Raw genomic sequence first — 20,234 nt, 5'->3', positions numbered from 1 at the left:
AATTTCAATTCAATAACATCTATTACTATCTATGAAGTAAACGATTTTCGGCAGAAAAGTTCACTATTTCAAGGCAATTTTTTATTTACATTTTGTTTTAAAAAATAAACACTCAAACTTATGCCAATAATGTCTGTAGAACAAATAAAAATATTCAGTTCACAACTCTTGACTATATTACGTTGTAGGAGAAGTTTAAATATCACTTAAAAATTTTGTAACGCGAGTCACAAAAACTTTCATGCCAGAAAAACATTAATTTTTAACTCCTTTAATATAGCATGAACTCCAATAATAAATGAATTCCTTTTAAATTAATTTTACTTTGAGAGATACAGAATTTTTAATTGTGTAATCACAAAATGTCACTCACGATGTAGGATATCATAGAGTACATTTAAATCGGGCCCTAGTAACAGTAATTCTGATTGGTGTGAAAATTCAGCTCATGTTGTGGATATTTTATTTAAGGGGTCATTCAAGTATTACGTCAGAATAGATGGGGGGGGGTTTCCCAATTTGCTGACTTTTGATGACAGGGGTGGGGGGAGGGGATCAACCCCCCTTTATGAAGATACGGAATATTCTTAATGGCATCTTATTCGGTGCATCAAAAACGGAAAAAAACCTTTTGATAATTATTTGGCACCTGAACTAACATTCTTTAGTTGATCACTTTAATTATCTCTAAAGGTTTCATGGATCCTTCAAGTGCTCTGGAAATGTTTCTGGGTCGCTTAAGTGCTCTGGAACTGTGCCATGCATTACTCAAGTGATCTGTAATTAAGCCACGGATGATTTAGTAATTACTGAAGGGATCCCTAAATGTTCCATGGATTGTTTAAGTGTTCTGTAACTGTCACAGGTTACTTAGGTGATCTTTGAATGTGAGAGTGGTCTTTGAGGACTACTTCAGTGACCTGAAAATGTGCCACAGGCCACTTAAATGCTCTAGACTTGTGCCATGGGTAATATCTGTGGTAAAATTGAATACAAATTTGGATAAAGAAAATTCTGTGAAATCATTATGGTGCCTCATTTTTTTTTTTTTCAATTTTTCAAACCCCGAAGAAAATTTATCCAATAGTGTGCCGATCCGTCAAAAATAAAACTTATGGGTACGCAACCAGAACCCCATAGTTTTTTTTTAAATCGAACCCAAACTTTAAGGAACTAAAAGTCGCATGCGTCTCTTTTTCTTAAATTCTTTACTCAAATATCCCTGCTTTATTATAATAAATTCCGAAATATTTTTAAAGGAGCAATAATAATTAAAAAAAATGATCTGGTTAAAAAGGAGATAGTCATTCTGGAGGATTCATTACTCTAGAGGCGTTTCCCACTTGTCCAAATTAGTCATTTTTGGGAACTTAAAACTACAGAATAACTTGAATTATCATTAAATACAAATGTCAATAACATTACATTAATATCACTTTATACAAGACAATCTGTCATGTATAGCAACAGACCTACAGAATACCTTCATCTAGCTGATGATTTAAACAGGCCAAATTACGAGCATCTTGAAAAATCAAGCTAGGGTTTATATTTTCTGGTTAGGTCTTATTTTCAGAGGAAAACTATACTTTTTGTTCTGTTTCACTTGAAGGTGTTCATTACCATTGTTCAATTCATGAATCCCACAAAGTTATTTTATTTTCCTTATAAGATAATGTTATTTTTGTCTCTTGATATTTCAGTTATGAAAGTCTGATGTACTTGTATAAAACTTGTGGCAATCAGCTTTTTATGTATCATAGACAACACAACATATTGAATCAGCATTCTGCTCCGGTCAGCATCGACTCGTGCTGTCTCCGCACTTGGCGACTGTTGGCCAGTCTTTGGTGAGCCACCGCACACTCCCCACACTCAGCAGCAAACTTATGGTTTGAAACAGTCTGGGAAATTCAGTTCATCTGGAAAGCGTTTTTCTTGTCCGAGGAAAGGGAGGCATAGGAATTCTTGTTGATGGACTGGAATCATTCATGTCTGAAGCCAGGAAGGCGGTTTCAGTCAGTCCAGAAAAACTTCGTTTTTTTTCCGCGGACGTTGATGTCGAATGTCTTTTCACATCGTTGGATCGCTTGAAACGGTCCATCATATGGAGCTTGGTGCAGCTTCTGAACTCCATCATGCCAAATGAATACGTGTGAGCAGTCCTTTAGATGAGGGTGGATGAAAATATTTTGTGGTCCATTGGTCGCGGTCGTAATTTTGTAAAATGTTCTTTGATAGTCTCAACAAGTTCTTTTGATGTTTCCCTCGGCCTGGGATCGAATATTTCTCCGGGAAGTGTGAGACTAATGCCATATACCAATTCCGCGGTGCTAGCTTTCAGATCTTCCTTGAAGATGCTACGGAAACCGAGTAATATGATGGGCAATGCAGTACACCAGTACTCTGTTATATGCCTTGATGGCAGCTTCGAGTGGTCTGTGTAGCTCCTCTACGAGGCCATTTGCTTGCGGGTGATATGGTGAGGACCGTATTCATTGAATTCCTAGTACTCTTGCCAGTGCTAGGAAGAGGGCTCTCTCTAATTGATGACCTGGATCTGTTGTAATCTTGGTTGGCACCCCGAAGCGAGATATCCATGTTGAGTAGAATGTACGACTACAGTCTCGACGCTGATGTCTGGAATCTGAACCACCTCCGGCCAACATGTGAACCTGTCGATCATAGTTAGACAATAGGCATTGCCACCAGGAGGAGGACCAATGATATCAAGGTGGATGTGATCAAATCGCTCAGTTTGGTCAGGAAATAAACCTAATGGGGTTTTCATATGTCGTGTTATTTTGGATTTTTGAGAAGGTATACATTGTCTGGACCAGTTATTATAATCTTTATTTAATGAAGACCAAATAAAGCGAGTCTGAATCAATTTAGTTGTAGCTTTAATTCCTGGATGGGAAATATTATGAATTGTTTCAAAAACCTGCTTGTGAAATTGTCTAGCTGTGCCACTGGAGAGATCACAAAATAGTGAAGTATTTGAGTCTGGCAAAGTCACTTTTTTGAGCTGTAATCCTCGTGGATTTTGTAAAAGATCAGTTAAAGTTTGGTTGCATTCTTGTGCTTTTGAAATTTTGTTATAGTCAATAGGATTTGGCATTAAAATTGATGCAATGCGGGAAAGTGCATCCGCGGGTATGTTTTTGCTACCCTTGATATAGTGTATGTCAGTAGTGAATTGTGCAATAAAATCTAATTGCCTGCATTGACAAAGAGAAACTGTCTAATTTTTGTCTGAAGGCATATGTCAATGGTCTATAGTCCGTGAGTAAAGAAAAGTCCCTAGCTTCTAACATATGCTGAAACTGCTTTATAGAAGCATATGCAGCCAGCAACTCGCGGTCGTATGCACTGTAGTTGCATTCTGCAGGAGATAATTTCACAGAAAAGAATGCAAGACTCTTGCATCCTCTTAGAGGATGAAGTTTGTTGTCAACCACATGAAACAGTGCATCGCCAATGGTAAAAGCGGATGCATCTATTTCAATTACGAATTTGGCATCGGGTTTCAGATGTGCTAAAAGGGTTGCATTGGACAAGAGTTTTGGAATTTTGAAATTTCTTATTTGCTATGTCTGTCCAAGCAATTTCTCTGTTCTGATATTTTTCCGACCCTTTCAAATAATTATTCAGTGTAGTTTGTGTATGTGCTGCGTGCAGCAATGCCGATGCCATTAGGATCACATCACGGTAGGACCTTTTTGTAATTGCTCTATTTTCTTTGTAAGAATAACAAATATTTTGGTCACCACTGCTTTTTATGTATTGTAGACAACACAAATATTGAATCAGCATTCTGCTCTGGTCTGTAGAGTCACAAACATCAACTCACGCCATCTCCATACTTGGCAACTGTTGGCCACAGTCTTTGATGAGTCCCCGCAAACTTATGAAAAAGTAATGCAAACATGCAAATATTTTTTGAATGAAAATTCAGTTTACATACATTGATTTACTTCTTCACAGAGGCTTCAATTTATTTATACAAGGATTTGTGAGTGTGAAAAATTGTGTATCTTATATATAAATGTGAAAGTATGCCTGTTCTTTATACAAATCTACAGTTTTAGACCGATCGTCGCCAGATTTTGCATATATACCAAACAGGACCGGCATTGAACCGTAGGCTACTTTAAAAGTTCGTCAGAGCTGGGTAAATGCCCCAAATGGGCAAAAAACTGTCGGGCAACAATGGTTTTGGGGCCTCAACAATCACTTTTGGAACATTTACTTTGGTTACCGTGGTTTCCAACAATGCGTTTCAGACGTGTACATATGCCTTTACAATGGTTTGTCACACCTTTAATTCTGTTATTATAACAGTTTATTCCTTTATAACGGTTTGTAAGTTTTCCCAATCCTCCCAGTAATTGAAGAAAACCCGGGAAGAGAGCCGGGTATTTCTGCTAGCCTACATACAGGGTATCCTGTAAGTGCTAATGCGGCCTTCATCTCATCAACCGCCCATCGTAGAGGTATAGTTTCAATTTAAAAATGCTTTAAAAAGACATTTGAATAATATTCGCTGCACAAGCTGGACATCGCTAACAGAGGACAACCACTACTATGACAAAATTGGAGATAAAAATGTTTAACGCCAGCTAATGAACTCAATGCTTGCCTCATATCATCAACACTCTGGCACGAAGTGAAAAAATTATAATTATCTACCAACATGAGAGTTCAACTGAAAAATGACTCAGCACTGCTATCATTTTCATGTCAGTTGATCAAACTTGACAATGGAAGAATTCCCGTAGAACCAAGTATTGGACTGATTACGTTTCCAAATGGATTTTGCCAGTTGTTAAATTCAGTTCAAGAACTTGCAGACAAAGTCTTCCCAAACATTCAACAAAATCACTGAAACCATGAGTGGCTTTGTAAGAAAGATTCTGGCATCAAAAAATGACAGTATGAACAAGATCGACAAAAAAATCCTAAAAATTATTCCAGGGAACTCCACATCTTACAAATTGGTTGACACTGTCACAGACACAGCGCAGACAGTTCTGTATCGTGCAGAATTTCTGAACTCTTTGGATATTCTGGATGGATATTCCACCGCACACAACAAGACCCTCAAAGTCTGAGCACCTATAATGTTAAGAAGTTTGGAGACACCGAGACTCTGCGTGAAGAAATTGCACAATTACATCATCGAAGCAATGATTCTAACTGGATGTGCTAAAGGGGAAGACGTCTTCATTCCACGTATCCAAATTATCACTGAAGAAATGCCATTCACTTTCAAGCAATTACAATTTGTTTAGCTTGTGCCCTGATAATCAACAAAGCACAAGGCCAGTCGTTAGCAGTGGCAGGTATCAACCTACTTGAGACCTGTATTTCTCAAGGACAGCTTTTCGTCGCCTGTTGGTAATCCCAAAAATTTGTACCTCTACACACCAGATGGAAAAACAAAAAATATTGTGTATTCACAAGCAATCGCCTGAAGTTAATTAAAATATTTAAAAATAAAAGTAATTTTTTTTACTTGATGCAGAAATTTTAATTAAGAAATAATTTTAATAAGCTATACATATATACATTTTTTACGGGGCAGACAACGTCACCGGGTATCAGCTAGTTATAAATAAAGAATAATTTCTGTGGATATGCTTATCACATATTATATAACAGGTATATTTGTTAAATTAAGGTCCATGGTTACATTTTCTGCTTGCGGTTTCTTGTAACTTATTTTAATATGTGAATCTCTTACCTAAATGCTTACATAAAAAAGGATATGCACCAATTTTTGGAATACATACACTAACCACAAAATAAAATTATAACCTAAAAGCAACACATTTTTTTTTTAAAACAATTTCCCCCAAAAACCCAGCCGGGATTTTTGGAGGGGGAGGGGGGGAACGGGTATCTACAGAGGGAGCAAATTTGACAACCCTGCTTAAAGGGTGGGTCGCAATGAATTTTTTTATAGAAAAAATTGAGTTATTCAAATAGTATTGAAATTAACAAAAATTGATTATAATAATATTAAAATTTCGAAAGGAAGTACCTTTATATATTTTTTAAAAATATTTTTTGCATTAATAGAAACATTGAAAAGTATTTTTTTTCGTCTGGGGGGAGAGGCGTACAAGCCCCCATGCCCTCTCCCTCGTAGGTTTCTGATCCCACCAATATGCATTAGGAGGTGGGGTCAAAAATGACTAAAAATTTGCTTATGTAATACTTGAATGGCCCCCTAAGTTTATGCATTCATATCACCAAAAATGTTTATTAGTATTCGTTAGTTGAAGCAGAAAAGTCACGAAAAAATCTTCGTTAGTCAGAAAATTCATAAACCAAGGTGGTCATTAGTCAAATTATCATGTCACCTACAGAATCAATTTTTTTTTCAGCACTTGTTACAATTTTCATCTAATTAAAAAAATTTATTTCCTGTCAACTTACTTACCAACCATTATTTACTTTCGAGTATTAATGCATCCTAAAATTTACGACTGATTTTCAGACTCTAGATGTTCTTTGCCCCCTTTCAGTAGCTCAGAACATTTCTTCTCTAGGCACATACTTTAGTTAGTGAACTAATTCATGCTCACCTCCATCCTATTGCAGTAGGATTCTACTTTGTTTCACGTTTTACTTATCCTAAAAATTCACCCTGACATAACCTCTAGCACAGAAAGACATTACACAATAAAACAATCAGTAAATTGTTAGTTTAGGCGAAAGATTCCAATTAATATAATTTTTTTTAAATTAGTTTGTTGTGCTTAGATTTACACAGATATTTGGCTGAATACCTAAGCATTATTCAGCCGAACCAAATATTCGGCAAAAGGACCGGATAGTAGCCGAATATTTGTCCCATCTCTACTTTGATAAAGAAACAGTAAAAAGTGGTGCCTTAAAGGAACTTAATATTGGCCTAGTTTGCTGGTGGGTTCACGAGGTGTGAAATTGTTTCCACTGAAATAGTCATCAAATCCTTTAAAAAATATCAGTAATGATATGGACAGAAACTCAAGACGACATCCTCATTGAAAGTGACGACAGCACAGTTGAAGATGAAAACACTGTATTGGCTTTTGATGTAGAGCTCAGAGAATCAGAAGAAATGGATTAAAAAATTTGAATAACTTTTTGTTGTAACTTTTAATGATAATATAAAATTTTTTCCTTCTAAAATGCACCGATTTTTTTAGGGTTAGCTTATACACATGTTTCAAATTTACTGCGATTTTGGTGGTCCTGAAGTGAGGTGGGTGGGTAGGTCAGCTTATGCATGAGTATATACGGTAGATAAAAGATTTTCTTACTTGGATAAATGTGAAAAAAAAATCATGAAATGAACTTTTTCTTTATAAACATGGTGCATTAATTTCAGGGAAGCAGGGCCAGCAATTTGTTGTTAGCAACTACCACAGGTGATGAAACAACACCTCCTAGAGATAGAAGGCTTCCGTAGTCTGCTTGTGACGTCAGTGATTCCCAACACGGGCGTTAACGCTCCCTTGAGGGAGATAGAAAGTTACAGGGGGCGGTAGAAGCTACGGGTATGACATAGGATCCTATGGGTTAGATTGTGTTGGGGGTGATGGGAGAAAAAAAAGTTGGGGAAACTATGTTCTACGACAAAATAAGAAACAAAATAGGATGCTGTGTTTCAAAATGTGGAAAACTTGCTAGGTAATCCGAATGACATTTATGGCAAGCAGTGCAGAGGCCTTCTATCTCTAGGAGGTGCTGGATGAAGACTAACTAGCTCTCGGTTTCAAAGTAACCACAAGGAAATCAAATCATAAGCTGCAACAACCGGAGTGACCCCAAAAATGTATTGCACCAACTGGTTCAGCGGTCGTTCACATATGTGCTATGTCCTTAGACACACTACCTGCATATTAAAACAAATAGTCGTTCATAATACACTGATTATTGTGCACATCTAAAAATAATTTTATATAATCCCAAGTCTTTTAAAAATTTGGCTCTTTTTTTAATGTAGAACTGCTCCTGTTGAAGTGTGAATACTCACACACACACACAGTTATTAACCCCATCACATCACTGTGATTGTCGCTATATACAGAACTAGAATTAAACTGCCCAAGAAATTTAAAAACAGAAATTACTATTTTTAAATGCTGCTTCCAATTGCAACGTTTGAGACTGTAAACCAATGTGTCATTAAAATGAGGGGGAATGTTAACACTTACTTGGTGTTGATGGGTATGATGAAGAGAAGGAAGGAGTCGCCAGCTGTGAAGGAGTGACACTAAAGGAAAAGGAAAAAAAAAAAAAAAGTTATTCCCTAATCGAAATAACACCATGCCTGAACATACTTAATCCGATGCTTGTAGTGACAAGATAAAACACAATCAAAACTTAACGATTTAATTAAAATTAACAACATGAAAGAAATATAACGAGAAGGAAGACATGTTTATACAAATCGGTGGTACTATTTTAACTGACGTTCTTCTTCACAATCACCAGGAGCATGCACCATCTATATCTATAAGAACACACTGCAGTACTCCCCCTCCAGTCAAACACGAAACATTTGAGAAAAGAAAGTTGAATTATAATCATACAAATAAAAAAATTGCAACACACACACAATTATACATCGTACAATTTCGAAGGGTCAATGCGAAATCTTACTCTTTGTAAGATTTAATTTAAATTATTTAGCATAAAACATTGCTTAAGGCGATCTATGGACACATTTTTATGATTGCCATTAGAGATGTAAAATTCTCAAGAATAATCTTGAGAATAGTCTCATAGAGGAGAATATTCTCATAAGTTCTTGATGAGAATATTCTCCTGTTATTTGTAATATACGGGGTGATTATAAAAAAACTATCCCGACATATGGGCCCCTAACTATCATACCATTCACAGAAACTGAATGAAATTTTGGCATAAGGTATTTTGAGGTATGCGCTCAAGAATGATATGGAAAACAACAGTGTCACTCTAACAGTTACGGTTACAGTGAGAAAATTTTGAAAATATCAAATGGCAACACCAAGTTTTTTGTATTGGAATGCGATCTCCATACTGAAAAACACTAAATAGCATTGGAATGGCACCTGCAGCACGAAAATCCCTGGAGCTAGGCAAGGAAAAAGTAAAAAAGGACTTTGCCGTGAACCAGAGCATTAATGCTAGTTTCATTCGTCACACCGTTTCTATCGGCTGAGATCCCAGCCTGATTAGTCCTCCACAAGGTCATGTGGAAAATTTGTGAAACACAATAAATGCTTTATTTTATGCTGCTTCTCTGTCCTTATTGGTTGTCCTCACTTTTAGCCTATCTACCGCCAGTGATTTTCATGCCACAGTTGCCGTTCGAACGCTATTTAGGGGTTTTCACAATGGAGATCACATTCCAATACAAAAAACTTGGTGTTATTTGATATTTTCGAAATTTTCTCACTGTAACCGTAACTGTTAAATTGACACCGTTGTTTTCCATATCATTCTTGAGCGCATACATCAAAATACCTTATGCCAAAATTTCATTCAGTTTCTGTGAATGGTATGATAGTTAGGGGCCCATATGTCGGGATAGTTTTTTTATAATCACCCTGTATATAGTTACATATAATATCCTTGAGAATATTCTCTGGAAGGACTACTTTCATAAATAACTGGGGAATATTCTTATAGAAAATAAGAATTATTCTGAAGTTATTAATAATATTCCTTCCAGAGAATATTCTCCTCTACGAGAATATTCTTCAGTTACCAAAATCTTTCCAGAGAGTATTATCAAGAATATATGTAATAACATGTATTATAATAAATAACTTGAGAATAATAATTATTTTTGATAAGAATATTCTCTAGTAGTTTATAATAGTAGTCCTTTGAGATCCCTGTCTCTCTTCCCGTCAAGAAGATCGGAATATTAAAGTTTTTATATTACAATATTAAAGTTTGAAAGCAAGAAAATTTAACCAACAGGGCTGAATTGCACAACTTTTAAAGAAATGCGAGTGATACAGAATTTAAGTGTATGTGCATTGAAGAAAAGAACAGTTCTGTATCTTCTTAGAATGAAGGTGATTGTATAAGAATAGCTTCCTTTGTCAATCAATTTTGACTTTTGCGCTTTGCTTTGAACTTATTTCTGAAAATTTATCTAATTTTAAAATAATTTTTTTAAGGTTTCAATATAAAGGTATCTAAAATCTTTATAACCAAACTTTTAAAACTTCTCATTATGACCTGGAGAATATTCTCGAACTAAAAGTTGTCATTGGGGGGCGATTACACCAAAAATTGTTTTGTTGTAAATGTTTCAGGCAATGAAAACTGATTTATATTTCACAATATAAACAAAATTAGTAAAAAAATTTAAATTTAAAAAAAAAGAAAGAATATTCTCGATTATTCTCCAATTTTTACATCCATCTCACATCTCTAATTGCCATTAATGTTCACCATAAAATACTTATCAGTTCTTGAAATAACTTCAAATGGTCTGGTGTATGGTTGTTGTAAAGGTTTGCGTACACAGTCTCTGCGGACAAATACTGATGGAGAAGTTAAAAAGTCTGTCGAGAAGAAGGGCTTGGACGAATTGTGATGAGAGGGTGGTACTGGTCTCAAATGGGAGAAATGGTCGCTGATCTTTACAAGAAGTCATATTGAGGTAGGACGTCTCTTATCCGAGTGCCGGAAGAGTTCCCCAGGAAGGCGTAGGGCTGTACCGTATACCAACTCAGCGGTTGATACTTGGAGGTCTTCTTTGATGCTGGAAAGTAACCCCAACAGAACTGTAGGTAGAACCTCTGTCCAGTGCTCGTTACCTTTGAGGACACTCATCAGAGAGGCTTTGATATCAGGGTGGAATCTCTCGACCTGGCCATTGCACTTTGGATTGTAGGCAGTGGTGCAAGATTTTTTTTTGATGCTGCACAGTCATGCAAGAGAGAAATAGATCGCTCTCAAACTGATGACCTTGATCTGTGGTCACCTTTTCGAAAACGCCTAACCGACATACCCAGGTAGAAAAAAATGCCTCAGCTGTAGTTTCAGCGGTTTGGTTAGACATTGGTACCGCTTCGGGCCACCGCAGGTATCAATCCACACATGTCAAGAGATACATGTATCCTTCAGAGGGAGGCAAGGGTACTACAATGTCCAGATAAACATGTGCAAAGCGAGAATCAGGAACCTGGAAAGAGCCTAAAGGAGACTTGGTATGGTTTATAACCTTTGACTTTTGGCAAGCGATACAAGTACAACACAAATCTTTGCAGTTTTTCGCAATCGATTTTCAAATAAATTGTTTGTATATAATCTGTCCAATCCTGGGATTAAAGATACTCTAGGTATGGTACACAGAGTTGAACACTAGACATCGCATTGAAACAGGAGCATATGGGCGTATATCATCAGTAGACACATAGCAGTAGATATTAACACTGGAGACAGAGGCGTTTTAGTTGAAGCCCAGTTTCACTGTGAAGCAAGGTATGCAATTCATCTGCCTGTGCCAATTCTGCATAATCTATTGCACAAGGAGTGTGGATTTCACAAATTCTTGAGAAAGCATCAGAAATGACTTTACTATCCCCAGGCAAATATCGCAAATCTGTCGAAAACTGACTGATGTATTCAAGATGTCTAAGTTGCCAGGGAGAACGTTTATCATTATGATAAAGATTGTTTTGTCGGGTTCGAAGGCCGTCGTCCGCTTGACGACGGTCTTCGAACCCGACAAAACAATTTTTATCGAATGATGGCCGCGAAAACCTTATCAACTGTTTATCATTATGTTGTTTGAAAGCATATGTGAGAGGACGATGAACACTGAAAAGTTGCGTCCCTGCAAAATGTGCTTGAAATGCTTAACAGCAGAATATATTGCTAAGAGCTTATAATGTAAGGATTTACTATATATTGTACATGTTGATTTAAAATACTTTATTATATAAATTTAATACTATTAAAATTACTATTGGTTAAACTTAACTATTTACATCGCAGTCGAGTATGAACACATCCGAACATTCAGAAGTCTCGACTCTCTGTTGGTATTACACATATATAAGTATACACTCGCAGCATTCACAGCAGCAATTATGGATGACTAACGGCATCTGCTGGATTATTGGTTGCTATACAATAGTATCGCTACAGAGTAGGCCCCAGTGAGTAGGGCGAACGATACATGAAATTACTGCAAAATATATACGCGTATGAGAGTAACATACAAATACAATGCCACAACAGGCAAAATGCCCAATGAGGTGGTTGAGAAAAAGATGCCCATAAAAATATGGATGTCATATTTCAAAAATACAGCAACCCAATTAAAAATGCAATTAACACCAATTATAAACAATATATACACATGATAAAATATTATACAATGCCCATAAAGAATACTTATGGTTGTCTTATTCTAAGAATGGATAGCTTCTCGATTTACCTTAACATGTTTATCGTATTTATTTTTAAACGTGTCAATTGTGTTACAATTTACTACCTCCGAGGGTAAGCTATTCCATTTATTAGAGAAAAAAACCTTATTAGAGAAAAATTCCTTGCGGCACCATAACCTCGCATTGTACCTTACCAATCGATACTGGTGTCCCCTTGTAAAAGCATTCGATTGGCGGTGTACTAAAATTTCATGGTCCATCCTATTGAAAATTTTGAACACTTCAATCATATTTCCTCGACACCTGCGTTCATCCAATGTAATCATATTAAAAAAATGAAGTCTCTCTTCATAACTCAAGCCCCGTGTGCCAATAAGGACACGCGTAGGCACAGGCTTTAATGTATGCATCTTTTCTTTGAGTTCCGTCACGAAATTTGGAGAATATGTTGCTAATGGCTTTGAAGAGTGAGAATATCAGCTGGTAGACGTAATGAAGTACCGTACACAAGTTCTGATGCACTAGCTCCGTTGTCTGGTTTTATTGCTGTTCTGATACCTAATAGCACTATGGGTAGTGTATCAGTCCAGTTTTGATTCTCGTGAGTTTTGACTGCCAATTTTAAATGACGGTGGAATCTCTCAATCAGGCCATTGGATCTTGGGTGAAAAGCTGTAGAGCGAATTCGATTTGTGCCAAGAAAATGATTGGAGTTCCTTGAATAGATTTGACTCAAATTGCCTTCCTTGGTGATAGTAGAAGGACAACCAAATCTGCTAATCCATCCCGTAAATAGTGCTTTGCACACTGTTTCGGCGTTGATGTTGGGAATTGGGACAACTTCAGGCCATCGACTGTATCTATCTATGATGGTGAGACAATATTGCATTCCTTGTGACATAGAAAGGGGTCCTATGATATCGATATGCAGGTGTGAGAAACGTGTATCTGGAGTTGCAAAGGTTCCTAGTTGTGCTCTTGTGTAGCGTTGAATTTTGGACCTTTGGCATTGTGTGCACTGTTGCACCATTAGCTTAACAGATTTCTGCATATGGGGCCATACAGGGTTGGTAAAAAAACCGGGGTTTTTTTTGGTTTAAATAGTATTAACATTAAAAACAATGAAATTTCTGAAAAATCATTCAAACTTCTAATAATTAACTAAAATAAAATGGTTATTAATGTAATTAACAATATTCCCATACTAATTAATCAATAAATATTTCTTACATTTTAACAAAAACCAACTTTTGCAATTTAATTATTTTTGCTTAACTCAATGGATTACTGTGTGTTTAAAATTCTTTCAATGTTATTATTAATCATATAATATAAAGATGTTTTCTCCAATTACTTTCAGTATACTTAATTAAGAAGCTATTTTGCAAAAACTAATAAAAATTAGGTGAATATAATGTATTTAATGAAGCATAAATAATACAGATTAATTAGCAATGATTTACGATATACAGGGTGATTATAACTAAGGTTCTGATTTCAAAACACTCTAAAAAAAGAACGATTGTCAAAATGATTTGAAAATTGACATGAATATTCCTGAAAAATGCAATTTTATTTGGTAAAGGGGAAAAAATACTTAAAAATGTACAATTAATGACATCATCCAACATGTGGGAAATTTGCTCGAAGAATGGAAACGATAGCCAGTCATGGCAGAATGATACCTTAATTATAGCATTTCACAATTTCATAATTCATGGAAACATCACAAAAAACGAAGTAATTCAACAAGTAACTACAACTTACTTAAGAAATGTTAAATATGTTATTCAATCTGAGGTTGAAAGCACAAAAATTGTTCAACAACAGAATCGGAGTATGCCATGGTCATGATGTGGATGTGCTTGCAATTCAGCTTTTATTAAACCAAAGCCCCCCCCCCCCCCGCCCCCGCGTTAATATTCCTGAGCAACTTCTAACATATAGGGAATGTGCTGGAGATTGCAATACACCAAAGTTGTCAAAGTTGCAATCTGACCACTGTTTATAACATTTTGAGGTCCCCCACAGCCAGGAGTTGCAAGGGTTGAGGTGCATCCTGTCAAAATGGGTCTTCTGCAGCTGCTTTGCTGGTATTGCAATGTGCATCTTGATAGAAGTTCTATCACACACTGATGCTGTGGAAGTGCCGAAATGATGTGGTTGCACAAAATATATTATACTGTGGGCCAAGTACAGCATCGTCTACTTGCACATTTTGCATTTTTTTTTTTGCGAAAGAAACTTCCATTGCTTCAGGAGTATCCATGCAAATTTTCAAGTCATTCTGATCAGTACTTATTGTATAGTTTTGGAATCAAAACTTTAATTATAATCACCCAGTATATAGCTGATTATTTTTCAAAAATCTGTTACTACTATACAGTAGAACCTTGATTAACTGGGCTTAACAGTGTGTGTGTGTTAAGCCCAGTATAAAAGCCCAGATAAAAAAAACAACTATTGAATATTAAGACTGGGAGATATACAGTAGGAGATGTGCTACTTCTTATGGGAAAGAAAATGAAAATGTATGTGAGGTAATGTAACCACTAGTACACTAGTCTTTGTCCTTTAAGGACAGCTGGTGTCTTTATTGGATTATAGGACCACCTGCCCCTAGCATGATGGTGTCACTACTGTAGCTGCTTCTTTGTGAAGGAGAAAAAAACCCTGTGAGATAATACACCACTACATTTAGATGTGTGATGCAATCCTTATTCATGAATTTGCTAAAGATAGAGCATCAGAATGTAGCCAAAGGGTAGAAAATGTTGTAAGAATGAGAAATTATGTCTTTTATATATAACTTTAAATGACTAAGATACTTCATATGAAAAAAATATATATTCTGGCCACTTTTATGAGACTTTTTGAAAAAAACCACTTATAAAATCTTATAGTGGTTTTTTAAAAAAAACCACTTGGTTAAAACCAAGGTTTAAACCAACGTGGTTTAAACCAAACAACCCTGCCTCCGAGGTTGACATGAATCACCTCCCAGTGGAAATACAAAGTCAATTGAGGGATTTACTTCACCGACATAGAGACATATTTACTAGGAAGGTACAGAAAGCAAAAGTTGGCGGCCATAAAATAAGACTGGAACCCGATAAAGAACGAAAGAAGCCATATGTTTACAGGATTCCAGAAGCGTTGAAATCACAAGTGGATGCCCAGATAGATGAACTGATTGAAGAATGTTCAGAGATTGCTCATCCAGTGGTCTGCGTAAGTAAGAAAGACGGGGGGATTGCGTCTGTGTGTTGATTACAGGTGTCTGAACGCTGTGACAAAGACAGATGATTTCCCTATGGAAGATGCCGTCCAACTGATATATAGTATAGGGAAAGCGAATGTTATAACCACTTTGGATTTGCTGAAAGGCTATTGGGCAATTCCTATGGAAGAAGAAAGTCTGGATCTGACCTCGTTCAAAACCCATCGAGCCCAATACAGATTTAAGGTGATGCCCTTTGGATTGAAAAACGCTGCAGCCACCTTTCAGAGAGAAATGAATCGAGCATTAGATCAATATAAAGATTTTGCAAGGGCATACATAGATGACATTGCGATATTTTCAAATGATATGGATAGTCATTTGAAACATCTGGGAATCATTTTGGCAAGGCTGAAAGAGTTAAGATTTACAGTGAATCTGCGAAAGTGTGATTTCGCAAAGGCAGAGATTAAATACCTTGGACACATCATAGGCTCGGGAAAACACCAAGCAGATCCCGAAAAGATCAAAGCCATCACTCGACTATCAAGACCCAGAACGAAGAAGGATCTACGAAGTCTGCTCGGGCTTTGCAACTACTACATTCCGGGAATACATTCCTGGCTATGCTGAAATAGAATTCACTTTGACAGAGTTAACACATGAACTTGCATTCAACAAGTTGAAGTCGTCCTTAGCAAGTGCCTCTGGCTTTGAGTACTCCAAATATGGACAAGGCTTTTGTAATCCATACTGATGCATCTCTGATTGGTGTCGGTTGTTGTTTATCACAAACTGTGAATGGTAAACTGCATCCTGTAGCCTATGCTAGCCAGAAGCTAAACAAAACTCAGCAGTTATGGTCCACGATAGAACGAGAAGCTTTTGCTCTTGTGTGGAGTTTGAAGAAGTTAGAGTCATTATTGTTTGGAACAGAAATAGTGGCGTATACTGATCACAACCCACTATCATACTTGACAAAGTGTGCTCCACAATCCTCGCAATTGCAACGCTGGGTGTTTGCTCTACAGAAGTTCAACATAAAAATTGAACATTGCCCAGGTGCAAAAATGTCTCACGCAGATGCATTGTCAAGGCTGTTTGCCAGTGAATAGTTGTAAGCATTCCCAGACGCATACAGAAGAATCCAGGTTGTGTTTATATGTAAACCCGATCTTGCGTGGGGGGTGTAGTGTTCTGTATGCCCATCTCTCAGTTAAAATCTTGACGTAACAATATGGTATAAGGCTCCAGAGCATAAGAAGAAAAGCCTCAGGAGACCAGAGGTTGCAAAAACAAAATTGGAAATTCGAAAATAAACAGAGGGGGAGAAGGGTGTGGAAAGGCGATCGAGTAGGATCGTCGTCTTATGTTTACGATCTTATTTTATTATTTTTTATTAATAAATTTCTGTTTTTGCTTGTCATGATGAGTGCTCACTATTCAAAGAACATAAGGTCACTACAAGGAGGTTTTGGACAGTTTAGGACTGGAGGGTTTTAGACATTACGGTAAATACCATGGTTTTTACCATACTGTCCAAAACCTTGCCAACCCTGTTTGAAACGTCTGGTAAGTCGTGACAATCCAAGAACAGTACCTGATCTTAACCCTTTAACCGGTTTGCCCGTACAGTGTACGGGCTACCCATACTTGTCCCCAACTGGTTTGTATTTATGAGAGCAGGATCTATGAATGTTTCGTAAAATGAAAGAACATTAGAATTGTCATCAAGTTACACATGCACAGAAGGAATGCCTGTAAATTTGAAACGAGGACAAGGTGGATTTTTCACATTTACCTTGGTACAGCGTATGGGCATCAATATTTTCTCCTTTCATTTTTGGTTTGCCCGTATTTTTAATTCTTGTAAAGATTATTTAGTATCAATATTTTTCAACAGATGACACAACTTCTCCATGAAACAAATGTTTTTCTCTCACCCGGGTTTTTTCCCAAAATATATACTTACATGTGCAAGGCCATTCAATAAAAAGAGTTTTTCTCTACGGAAGCAAGGATTTTTGTTCTAGTGTATGTAAATTGTTATATAGACTGTTGTAATATTAACCCCACCGGCGCCACAGTGGTGGTCGGCTGAAGTTGGTTTTCTGTGGTTTCCCGTTTCAAGGTGCGAATGCGAGCCGATCTCCCTGTTAAAAAGTCTCGCCACAGAGAGCAACAGGCTTACAACGTAACAAATATTCAATCATTACACTTCCCTCACAATTTGAAGTATAGATGGCAGCACTGAAATATCAAGCACAAAACACTAGCTACACACTCAGACTGTTAGGTGCACTCCCTTTGTTCCAGACTCTGCCACGAAACTGGGCTGGAAGAGATCTCCGCAACAGGATAAGTCCGGTGGCAGAGCCCCTGGCATTCCTTCATTCATGTTGTAATATTTTTGGATATTATGGATGAAGAGAACGAAGATACGTTCCTGTTAGATGATTCTAATACAGATCCAGAACTTTCTTCCAATGATCTGGATTATTCGTCTGATGACACATGTAGTGAGCTCAGCTATGAAGAATTGAAATCTGCCACAATTTTTACCAAGGTAAATGTGAAAAATCCACCTCCTCGTTGTTTCAAATTTGCAGGTATTCCTTCTGTGCATGTGCAACTTGATGACAATTCTAACGTTCTTTCATTTTACGAAACATTTATAGATTCTGGTCTCATATATATAAATCATGGAAAAGACAAATATGCTAAACAGTACATCAAATTGGGTGTCAAAAGAAAATTCTTGAAAAGTAAATTTTGGGAAGAAACAACTCTGGAAGAGCTGCATGTGTTTTTCGCTCTAAATATACTTCAAGAAATTGTAAAGAAACCAGGAATTGATCATTTTTGGAGCAAAAGGCATTCAACTTGCACACCTTTTTTCGCTCAAATAATGTCTCATCATCAATTCTTTCTTTCGCAACGATATTTGCATTTTTCATGATTTTGTGAGTCAACTGCTGCATTATCAGAATACCCTAAACTAGTAAAATTTTGGCCAGTTCTGAAACATCTCAATAAGAAATTTAGCGAAACAGTGACACCAGAGCGAAATGTAACAATAGACGAGAGCCTTATGCTATTCAAAGGGCGACTAGGATGGAAACAATTTATTCCCCTCAAAAGAGCAAGATTTGGAGTAAAATGTTTTATGCTGTGTAAATCAATTTCTGGTTATGTGTGGTCAATAATAATATACACAGGTAAAGAAGCAATTCTGAAACCTGAGTATTCTGAACTCTGCATTTCATCACAAGTTTTCTTGACAATGCTGGAGTCCTTGCTTCATAAAGGATACTGTCTTACGATAGACAATTATTATTTTTTGCCGGAATTAGCAGACAAATTGGTTTCATGCCGAACAGACACATAGAATACACTAAACCTCAAGAGAAAAGAAGTCCCAAGGGAAATGCAGGGGAAAAAAAGGGGAAATTATAACTTTTCAGAGAGGAAAAGTTACTGTGATGAAGTGGATGGATAAAAAAAAAAAAAAAAAAAGTTTCATTACTTTCCACAATTCATAGTACTGAAATGGAACAAATTCAAGTCCGCTGTAAAACGAAAGAGAAACCAAAAATCGTTATGGACTATAATAAATACAATGAGAGGAGTAGACCACATGGATCAATCAAAAAAAAAAAAGGGGGGGGAAAAATATTACAGAAAGATTTTTTTCCACCTTTTCGACATTGCTATATGGAACTCTTATGTCGTCTACTGTAAGAAAGGAGGGAAAAACACACAACTAGAGTTTAGACTTGAACTCATTGACAGCATTATTGAAAAATATCATTCAGGAATCAATTTCAGGCGTGGACGACCAGGTTCTGAGCCTAATCCTCGGAGATTGACAGAGGCATTTTATAGAAATCATTGCTCCCACAGATAAGAAACAGGCCTGCAAGACAATGTGCAGTTTGCTGTTCGAAAAGAAATGAAGATGGGAAGAGAATCCGCAAAGAAACACAATATTTCTGCCCTGGTTGTGACATAGGACTTTGCCTTTCACCATGCTTCAAATTGTACCACACAAAAAGAGACTTCTGAACAGTTTGGAAAAGTGTAAACTTCAAAATTTATAGTAAGTCAGAGAGAAATTTTGTAACATATGTAAAATATTCTTCATACCATAAAGAATGTACTTTCAAAAAGCAAACATTTAGGGGTTTTTGCATTTCAAAATCGTAAAATAAAAAAAAATGGTGTAAAAGTGAAAATAAAAAAAAAAAAATTATCCCATTTTTTTTTATTCTATTAAGTATAGTGTTTAATTATATGCAGTAAAAAAATATGACTTTTTGGTGAACATTTCTGCTTAAAAAATTGACTGGTTAAAGGCAGCATTTCACGCCATGTGCTGAACATGCCATCTTGCGATTTAACACGGTATCTGAAAATGATGGCCATCATGTGGAACATGTTTTGTTGTAGTAACAATTGTAAAAGTGTTTAACAATTGTTAAAATTGTAAACGTTTGCCTAAATGTGTCATTTTTTAACAAAAATGCCCTCTGGTGGCCTGAAACAAATTCCCATCACTTCATGAAGTTCTCCACAAAATTTCACAATTTTCTGATGGCTGGTTTCACCTGTAGGCT

At 36.5% G+C, this 20,234-nt stretch overlaps 1 protein-coding gene across 8 annotated transcripts in view; it reads right to left on the bottom strand.

Annotated features, from left to right (window-relative positions):
* Window positions 1-20,234, bottom strand: part of LOC149087828 (uncharacterized) — a 337,458-nt gene that overhangs the window by 273,223 nt on the left and 44,001 nt on the right. For all 8 annotated transcript variants that reach the window (XM_089231745.1, XM_089231740.1, XM_089231739.1 and 5 more), the window contains exon 2: window positions 8,211-8,269. In XM_089231745.1, the coding sequence (XP_089087871.1) occupies window positions 8,211-8,269 (59 nt within the window). The remainder of the gene's footprint in view (window positions 1-8,210; window positions 8,270-20,234) is intronic.

The sequence above is a fragment of the Pholcus phalangioides genome, unplaced genomic scaffold (genome assembly GCF_987345545.1).
Source record: "Pholcus phalangioides strain wild (caught in Gottingen) unplaced genomic scaffold, Ppha-v1.0 ptg000004l_1, whole genome shotgun sequence".
In the NCBI taxonomy this organism is placed as follows: domain Eukaryota; kingdom Metazoa; phylum Arthropoda; class Arachnida; order Araneae; family Pholcidae; genus Pholcus; species Pholcus phalangioides.
The sequence above is the reverse complement of the archived record's forward strand: the minus strand, read 5'-3'. Positions and strand labels throughout refer to the sequence as shown.